The following is a 10,661-nucleotide window of genomic DNA, read 5'->3' on the forward strand; positions in this document are numbered from 1 at the left end:
TATCATGCCATGGGTTGGTGATAGGTCCAGTGAAGGCTTCAGGCCACTGATATCTAAGAATTATTTGCCATGTAGGGGTTGCTGTCAAACCTGTGTAATACCTCCAGCCAATCTTAAAGTGTAATGGAAGGTTACATGCTAAGATGCCCAAAACTCTTGTTTTGTACATGCAAAAATTAAATTCTAAGCCTAGTTTTATCCTTTTTAATTAATAATACACAATAACTAATTATCAGGACCCAGACGGTTCAGTCACAGAGCACTTTGAAGAAAGTATTAACTGACTGATTGTTCTGAAGCTATTGTAGTCTTCGTAAAGCTCTTCTCAGAGATAATTTGAGTTCCTGGTTCCTCAGACTATAAATCACAGGATTGAGACAGGGAATTAATATTGCAAAAAATACAGAAGCCACTTTGTCCTCGACTAAATGATCATTTGCATTTGAGCGAAAGTAGTTGAAGAAACTAGTAGTGTAAAATATAAAGACCACAGTTAGATGAGAGGAGCAGGTTTGGAATGTTTTGGATCTTGTGTGTTTTGAAGTCATTTTCAATACAGTGGAGATTATAGGGATGTATGGGTAAAAGGTGACTCCTAAAATTCCTACTCCAATCAGAATTCCAAGGAGAAATATAAGCAATACATTGATGAATGTGTCACTACAGGAGACCTCAAGCAACTGGGGCAGGTCACAAAAGAAACTTTGCAAAACATTTGAGTGACAAAAATTCAGTTTAGTTAAAAAAAGAGTGTGCACTAAGGAATATATTGCACTACAAAGCAACACACCCGATACAAGCTGAACACAAATGTTCCAGTTTATTATTTGCATGTAGTGAAGAGGGTGACATATAGCAATGTATCTGTCATAGGACATCACTGCCAGCACAGACATATCAGATGCAATGAAAAATGTGAAGAAGTAGATCTGAGTTATACAAGCTGGCATGGAAATGATTCTTCTTTCTCTGAGTAAATCAAAGAGCATTCTTGGGACAGTGACTGAGGAGTAACTCATATCCAGACATGCCAGGGTTCCAAGGAAGAAGTACATGGGGGAGTGAAGATGTGAATCATTGAAGATCAGGAGAAGGATGAGAAGGTTCCCAGTCAGAGTTATAAGGTAGATCAGGAGAAACACCAGAAACAGAGGAAGCTGAAGACTTGGAAGATTACACAGACCAGCGAGAACCAATTTATACACTGTTGTTTGGTTTTCCATCTCATTTTGATATTACCTATTAATATTGACAATGCCATAAAAATGTAATACATTAGAACAGAAACTAAGTGAGACTTATCTGCCAGAAAATATCAAAATAAAGGTACTAGCAAAGTTTAAATGAAGAATTTCCGTTAGGTCTAGGAAAATAAACGTAGTATGTGTGTTCAATGTGTGACTTATTCCATGTAGTGAGAAGGTCTGTGGGCAGAGATATACTGTGTCTGAAATTGTGTTCCTGTTGTATGAGCTTTTTGTTGTAAGAATTGATGGGCGAATTTGTCTTCGGTGAAAAATTTGCGAAACGCATTGAAGTCAAATTATTTTGACACGCGTCAATTTCGACGCCCATGACAAATATGCGTGCCTATTTTTTCCAAATGCATTAAAGTCAATGGGCGTCCAAATAATTTTGACAAAAAGTTTGGAAACAAAAGCCACTTATTGGAACTAGCAAAGTAGAGACCATGACTTGGCCACCAATGTGTGTGATTTCAATAAGGCATTGGTGCTCACCAGGAGTACATAGAAGTACAAGGAACATGTATAGGTGCAAGTACCATTAATTAGTGATGCACAGTTTTGTAGCTTGCCAAGCTTGTGCTTTTGACCGTAAGGCTGCCTTTGGATTTTCTTTACAAGATGTAAGCTTGAGGGATCCACAACAGACACTTTCTTCTTTAAGGGGTGACCATTTCAGGAGACAAAACACGAATCATAAAAATAAATCCTGCCCACTGTGTGCAAACTTCATACATTTGTTGAGTTCCCTCACTAAACTGGGCCCCTTGTGGACTACCAGCAAAACCATAAGTTGGGTTCACCCCTGTACTCACCATAGTTCCTTTTGGGGACTCTGGCTTTCCTCTATGTTTCACTTAGACATACTCGATCTCTTGGTCACAGGTTCCCTCTGCTCATTGTAGTGGCAAGCAGCACCCCCAGTTCCTCACACAGGCAGGACCTTCCTTATAGTCTCACTAGAATTAAATACTTTTTCAAAGGACAGCCTTCCTGTGGAAAGTGAGCTCCAATACATGAGCTGGATTACTGGATCAGAGTACCTGACTTGCCTGTTCCTTCCAGAAAACTCCAGTTTCAAGATCTGGCTACTAAAGTCTTTAAACAGTGAAATCCCTTTATTTAGTATGTAATACTAAGGACCACATACTACATAAAGGCTTTGGTTAAAAGAAAAAGTCAACAGCTAACCAGTGATTCTCTAGTTATTTTTTTATTTTACCAAAAATAGTAAGATTAGCTTGTAAAGATCCTGACCTTGCTCACAAATGAGAAAATTAATATCTTCATCTATAAGCTACAAGTGGAGAATGTGGAACCATATGCAGAATTGTGAACACCATTGATCAATAAAACTGTGCAAAAAATGTTGTTGTCAGTCACTTTGGTAAGAATTCAGTGATCTCATTAACGTTAAATAAATATTTAAAAAAAATGCAATCAAACAAGTTTTACCCATAATGGAAAATGCTTCTGTGATCAGTGAAGAAACTTCACACTTAAATACTTTTCCTTCTAAGCTTTCCACACCTCTAGAGTTTAATTACATGTTAACAGTTCCCAGGGGGATCACATACACACTTCTAAATTGTTTTCTATTTCTGCTATATTTTCTTAAGAAGAATTTACATTCTCAACATGAGCACAGCACCACATATTTCTAGATACAAGACAAACATAGGGGAGCTGATTTATTACTTCTCTTACCACAAGTGCAGGAACACTAAGGGGTACAAAACTAGACCTCTTATTGCTCATTAATTTCTCATTTCCAGCAGGGGCCATGTGAGGAATATTGTACCTCTACTTATCCCATGTCAGATTTGAAATCTGGTGGATGGTGCACCTGTGGGTACAGGGCAACTCTGTTATTAAGGCAGGTCACGAGTACAGGGCACCTTGTAGACTGCTCCCACATCCCCCTCTAAGATATAAGTATAAATAATACACAAGTTAAGGGGCAGGTAGAGTCCGGGGAAGCATAAACCAATGTTCCTTATTTAATGACCTCAAGCTCTGCACTTTGAGCTTTTCTCTCCACACTATCCCTTGAATCATAGTGCAAATACAAAGAGGGGGTGTTATGGTGAAGATTAGCCTGTTGGGAGCAATAGGGGTGAAGACAAAACATATGAACAGTTTTCAAATGTAAGAGTTATTATTATTTGGGGCTTATTTTACATTGGGAAAATAATATAAACTGAAGTGTTTTGGGGTCAGGAATCTATCATTTATTTTGCATTTTAAAGTATTGTATTTTTACAATAAATCATGCAAAACTAGGGATGCACCAAATCCAGGATTCTATTCAGGATTCGGCCCGGATTCAGCCTTTTTCAGCAGGATTCGGATTCGACCGAATCCTTCTACCTGGCCGAACCTAATCCTAATTTGCATATGCAAATTAGAGGCAGGGAGGGAAATCACTTGACTTTTTGTCATAAAACAAGGAAGTAAAACATGTGTTCCCCTTCCCACCCCTAATTTGTATATGCATATGCAAATTAGGATTCGGATTCGGTTCGGCCGAATCTTTCGAGAAGGATTCGGGGGTTCGGCCGAATCCAAAATAGTGGATTCGGTGCATCCCTATACAAAACAGTGCCAGGCAACACATCAGCCCAAACTTACAACCAAATAATCACATCACACATAAAACAGCAGTCACCCCACCCACGGCCCAGATATTCAGATAGAATTAATAAATGTGCCAGCTGCAATCATTCAGCCACATAAAATTAGCTCCCCCTTCTTGATTGCCCCATATACCAGTGCCAGAAACTATTCTATTGCTCCCATGTACTACTGCCAGCAGCCATCATACTGCCACCTTGTATGGTACCTGTGCCAGTAAGCACCAGCAGCCATCATCATATTGCCCCCCCTGTACCTGTGCCACCAGCCATCCATAATACTGCCCCCTGTACCTGTGCCAGCAAGCACCAGCAGCCAAAAATAAATCAGCTCTTAATCATATTACCCCAAAGTATTTATGTACCTGTACCAGCCCAGTAGCAAAAATATGACCCCCAAATCTGTACCTGGCTGTGCCAGCAGGAAGCTTCACAAAAGAATGTCTTCAGAAGTTCAGACACTGCAACTGTGCAAGTGCAAGTCTGAGAGCAGTGACCACGGGGCGAGACACACCAACTTGAAAAAAGGCCGTGCAGGCCTGAAATTTTTGTCCGAGATTTGAGCCAGGAATCCAATAAAGGCTTTATCAATAAAGGATAAAGGATTATCAATATATTCAGCCAGTTGGAGTGGACAACTCTGCACGTGCACCTCTTTATCTAAATACGGTTGGGTGAGTGCTGACCAATTGTTCTAGTTGAGCCACACCAACATGCCAGGCTGGCAGCTCTCTGCCTCTCTCTGGAGCCCAACCGCGTCTGTGATGTCATGTGCGTACGCTACACCACCACAATGCACAGAAGCAGCCCTTAAGCTGTCTATTAGTTGCCGGCAAGAGGGAGAAGGTGAGGGACGTTGGGCCCGGAAGGTGAGGGAGGTGATTCCTCTGAGTGACCATAACTACTGAAGCAGATTAAATAAGCACTTAAATATACAAAAAAGTGCGCCCCTCAATGGTGGCGCCCTAGGCAGTCGCCTACTCTGTCTACCCCTGGTTCTAGCCCTGTATATTTTTATTATAATATATATATATATATATATATATATATATATATATATATATATATATATATATATATATATATATATATATATATATATATATATATATATACAATCCATGAAAGCACTCACATCGAACGCCATCCAGCGTGTATCAAAACATTATTTATTGGTGCATTGGTGCAAGTTTGAAATCCTGGATCATTGCTGCTATTGGCAAGCTGAAACTTTAGCCTCGTGCAATAAGTTCACTATATAAAATATGCCATTTTTAATCATATTCATTTTTAGGGTTTAGTTCTTCTTTAAATATATTGATAATGGGTTGAGTGCAGACTGATTGACTAAAGAAAGCTTTATAAAGGAAAGGACACAAATTAATCATATATATATATATATATATATATATATATATATATATATATATATATATATATATATATATATATATATATATATATATATATATATATATATATATATATATATATATATATACTGTAGCATGGTTGGGAAAATCATAGATGGAAGTATATCCCTCCCAGAATTCTCTATGAAGCAGTGCAGAGGGATGTGAAAATGAGGCTCTGAGTAGCAGGGAGGTGATTAGCCTCACCTGGAGTAAAAAGATGGGGTCTCAATTAAGGCTGCTCTCTGCCCTGGAGAGAGAGAGAAAGGAGAGCTACTGGAGGGCTGTGTTAAAAGTTTGCTTAGTAACTGCATGTTACCTGTGTTCAAAGCATAAGGACTTTTATTGCTGGACACAAGTTACCAGAAAGAGACAAGTTATCTGGTAGCAAGGACTGGCTACCAGCTACTGCCTTAAGTGTTTGGGGAGCGGCTGCTTCCTGGAGAAAAGCACAAGGAATCTCCAAAGGACTGTGAGTTAACAGTTAATTTTGTTTGCTGGACTTATATTGCCCCAGTGGGAGACTGTGGGACCTTTGGGAAAAGGATATTTTCATTTATCAGTAGAGATGTAGCGAACTGCCGATTTGGTGTTCGCGAACGCAGTTCGCGAACACCGGCAAAAAATGCGAACGTTCGTGAACAGTTCGCGAACTTCGAACACCCGCTAAAATCATTCGACCGAACGATCGAAGGATTTTAATCGTTCGATCGAAGGATTTTCATTCGAATCGAACGATCGAAGTCATTCGATCGAATGCTTTTCATTGGATCGAATGCTTACAATCGTTCGAACGAATGGAAATCGTTCGATTTTTTGCGGTCGAAGGAATTCGAATGGTCGAATGGTCGAACGATCGAGCGCGAACTCAAACTGCGAACGTTCCCAAACGTTCGCGAACATTCGGCGGACGCGAACGGTCGAAGTTCGCGCGGACTAGTTCGCGGGCGAACAGTTCGCTACATCCCTATTTATCAGTACAGCTGGACTATTTTTGTTTACTGCCTTCCCAAAGGGTATGAACTGTTATGTTGGTGTTTAAGCTGCTGTGTTAAATAAATGCACACGTGATATCAGCTGGAAACCTGTGTACTGTCTACTGTCTGTGTGAAAGGAGTTGCTGCTGCTACTACCTAAAGAGCCATTCCCCCACAATTGGTGCTTGGATGCGAGCAGCTCCTTAAAGAGACAGTCATATTAAAGGATTGTTATATCAAGCACAGTAGGGTGACTTTCACAGAACATTGCCAATATGGAGGAGATTCTAAAAGAACTTGTAAAATCCAATGCTCAGCAGCAGCAAGCCTATGCTCAGCAGCAGCAAGCCAATGCTCAGCAGCAGCAGCACACCAATGAGCATCTGCTGCAAGCTAATGCTCATCAGCAGCGGACTAATCAAATACTCACAGAGTCTGCTCAAACAGCTTTAAAGGAACAGCAGGCTATCAACAGTCAGCTCCTAAAACGGATCGACACTATGGAAAAGTTCTAAAGTGGATCAAGAGAGCCCGTCTCTGTGTATAAAAGAGTGCAAACCTCTTTACAAAAGATGACATCAGAGGATGATGTGGAGGCTTATCTCGCCATATTTGAAAGAGTGGCAGAGCGGGAAAAACTTTCACCTGACCAGTGGGCAGGGGTGCTTGCTCCCTTTTTGTCCGGAGAGTCGCAAAAGGCTTATTTTGATTTGATTCCTGAGGATGCCCATCAGTACCAAAAGTTAAAAGCGGAAATAGTGGCCCGGTTGGGAGTAACCCTGGCTATGAGGGCCCAGCGGGTACATGCCTGGACATTTGATGTGGTCAAACCTGTAAGGTCTCAGATGTATGATCTAATACATCTTGTCCAAAAGTGGCTACAACCAAAGGAATTAACTCCTGCACTAATAGTGGAAAGAGTGGTCCTGGATCGTTTTCTCCATGCTTTACCCATTCAGCTGCAACGTTTTGCAGGCCAAGCTGATGCAACTGATGCTAACCAGATGGTGGCCCTGGTGGAGCGGTTTCTTACCACAGAGGATTTTCTTCAAAGTTCAACAGCTAAAAGTGCTGGTCCTAAGAGTCAAAAGGCACCGGGTATAGGTAAAGACATACCAACCACTAAAGGGTGGAAAGAGGCCCCAAAAGGTGGAAATGATTCCATGACCAAGCCATTGAGAGGGCAAAGCCCTAAACCAGACCTGCAAGTTAGGGATAGAGGACAAGTAATTTGTTGGCGCTGTCATGAGCCAGGGCATATGGCAGCCAGTTGCCCACTTACCCTGGAACCCATGGATTGTAGCACTGCACAAACACATTTGTCCTTATTTGCTAAGCCTGTGTGTATTGCCCAACCTGGTGCAGAAGTGGAGCCACAAATGTGTACCGTCAAAGTAGACGGGCATGAAGTTTCTGGCCTTCTAGACTCTGGAAGTCTGGTAACTTTGGTTCATGTCAGCCTGGTAGACAAGCAGAAGCTACAGTCATGCCAGATGGGAGTTATTTGCATACATGGGGATGTTAAAAACTATCCCACAGCTTCCCTCTCTTTTGAAATGGCTGGTGGAATTTGCATTCATGAAGTGGGAGTGGTAACAAATTTAATGCATGATGTTATTTTGGGACGTGATTTTCCTGTGTTTTGGGACTTATGGGGTAAAGTAAAAGGGTGCGAGGAGGGAAGTGTGCCTCCAATGTCTATTTCCCCAGTATGTCCTGAATCTTTAGAGTCTAATCTTCCCATATGTCCTGAGCCTTTAGAGTGTTTTTCCCCAGGTGAGGCTGTAGGAGTGGCCCCAGATAAAAATTGCAATTTCCCTTTAGAGGTCTTGGTAGGAGAGGATGCGGAGCCTGAACTTGATCTGCCTGATCTACCCATTTCTCGGGATAATTTCGGCACTGCCCAACTAAGGGACCCCACCTTAAGTAAAGCTCGGGAACAAATAAAGTTTGTAAATGGGGTGCCCCAGGAACCAGGTGCTGATAAAATATTTCCTTATTTTGCAATGGAAAATGATTTACTGTATAGAGTAAATGAAGTACGGGGTGAGAGGATAGAGCAACTGATAGTTCCCCAAGCCCATAGACGTACAGTGCTGGATCTGGCACACGCCCAGGTGTTAGGGGACATTTGGGCTATGAGAAAACAAAAGACCGGGTGTTACAAAGGTTTTACTGGATTGGGGTACACCGAAAGGTAAAACAATATTGTAATTCCTGTCCCATTTGTCAGTTAACGGCCCCAATGCCACATTTCAAAAGTCCCCTTGTACCCTTGCCTATAATTGAGGTTCCTTTTGACAGGATTGCCATGGATCTGGTAGGCCCTCTAGTCAGATCTGCTAGGGGACACCAATATATCCTTGTTGTACTTGATTATGCCACGCGGTATCCCGAGGCAATTCCACTAAAGCATTGCCAAAGAGTTGGTTCTGATGTTTACACGTACAGGGATCCCAAAGGAGATCCTTACTGACCAGGGGACACCCTTTATGTCAAAGTTAACAAAAGAATTGTGTAAGTTACTGAAAATCACCCAACTGCGTACCTCAGTGTACCACCCCCAAACAGATGGGTTGGTAGAGAGGTTTAACAAAATGCTAAAAGTCATGTTAAAGAGGGTGGTAGCTTCGGATGGTAAGGACTGGGATGGCCTTTTACCTTACCTCATGTTTGCCATACGGGAGGTGCCCCAAGCTTCCACTGGGTTCTCTCCTTTTGAACTGGTGTATGGTAGACACCCAAGGGGTCTCCTGGATATTACTATGGAGACCTGGGAACAGGAAGCCACTCCCTTTAAGAGTGTAATCGAACATATCAGTCAAATGCAAGATAGAATCGAAAAGGTTATGCCTATTGTACGGCATTTGCAATAGGCTCAGGAGGCCCAGTCGAGGGTGTATAATCGCTTGGCTAGGGTGAGAACCTTTAATCCGGGGGATACAGTACTGGTTCTTGTTCCCACAGTAGAAAGTAAATTCTTAGCAAAATGGCAAGGTCCTTATGAGATTGTAGAAAAGGTAGGAGAAGTTAATTACAAGGTTCATCAACCTGGGAAAAGGAAACCCTACCAAGTGCATCATGTAAATTTGATTAAGCCCTGGAAGGATCGCGAGACCCTTGCGGCTGTAACCTTCCCTAGGGAAACAGCAGGTAGTTCGGTTCCAGAGGCAAAAATATCTGAGACCCTGTCGCCAAGTCAAACCCAAGAGGTAAAAGAGTTCTTACAAAGAAATAAGGATGTGTTTTCAGAGTTGCCAGGGTGAACCAAGGGGATTAACCATGACATTATGACAGAACCTGGGGTAAAAGTAAACTTGAAACCCTATAGTGTGCCTGAAGCTCACAGGCAGGCGATGAAGTTAAAAAGATGTTAGAGCTTGGGGTAATAGAAGAGTCATGCAGTGAGTGGTCTAACCCCATTGTCTTAATTCCTAAGCCAGATGGCAGTCTCCGTTTTTGTAATGATTTCAGAAAATTAAATGAAGTCTCTAAATTTGACGCATACCCCATGCCCAGAGTAGATGAGCTGATTGAGAGGTTTGGCCCAGCAAGGTATATAACCACCCTTGACCTTACAAAGGGTTACTGGCAAGTTCCCTTAACTGACAGGGCCAAAGAGAAAACTGCTTTTTCTACCCCTGAAGGGTTATTCCAGTACAAAGTACTGCCTTTTGGTTTACATGGGGCCCCAGCTACTTTTCAAAGGCTGATGGACCGTGTTCTTAAGCCCCATCAGAAATATGCCTCAGCCTGTCTTGATGACGTGGTCATCTTCAGCACAGATTGGCAAAGTCACTTACCCAGAGTCCAGGCTGTTCTGGATTCAATCAGAGCGGCTGGTTTAACAGCCAACCCAAAAAAATGTGCCCTTGGGTTAGAAGAGGCCCGTTACCTGGGATATGTAATTGGAAGGGGGGTAATTAAGCCCCAGATACACAAAATTGAGGCTATACAAAACTGGCCCCAGCCACTGTCAAAAAAACAAGTAAGAGCTTTTTTAGGAATGGTGGGCTACTACAGGAGATTTGTGCCCAATTTTGCCACTATCGCAGCCCCACTAACAGAGTTAACTAGAGGTAGAAAATCTGCCATGGTTACATGGAACCCAGAAGCAGAGACAGCATTCCAAAATCTAAAAACTGTTCTCTGTAAGTGCCCAGTTTTGATTACCCCTGATTTCAACCGTGAATTCATAGTTTAAACAGATGCCTCAGGTGTGGGACTAGGCGCTGTTTTTTCCCAGGTGATCAGGGGTGAAGAACACCCAGTGGCCTACCTTAGCAGGAAGCTAACGTCAGGGGAAAGAAATTATGCCATTGTGGAAAAGGAGTGTCTGGCCATTAAGTGGGCTCTAGAAGCCCTAAGGTACTATCTCTTAGGGCACCAGTTCAG

The 10,661-nt window shown here is 42.1% G+C and overlaps 1 protein-coding gene across 1 annotated transcript; it reads right to left on the bottom strand.

Annotated features, from left to right (window-relative positions):
* Nucleotides 1-299: 299 nt before the first annotated feature.
* LOC121397983 (olfactory receptor 5B12-like) lies at nt 300-1,223 on the bottom strand. The gene has a single exon (XM_041576307.1). The coding sequence runs from the start codon at nt 1,221-1,223 to the stop codon at nt 300-302; it is 924 nt and encodes a 307-aa protein (XP_041432241.1).
* Nucleotides 1,224-10,661: the final 9,438 nt, after the last annotated feature.

The sequence above is a fragment of the Xenopus laevis genome, chromosome 9_10L, assembly GCF_017654675.1.
Source record: "Xenopus laevis strain J_2021 chromosome 9_10L, Xenopus_laevis_v10.1, whole genome shotgun sequence".
NCBI lineage: Eukaryota > Metazoa > Chordata > Amphibia > Anura > Pipidae > Xenopus > Xenopus laevis.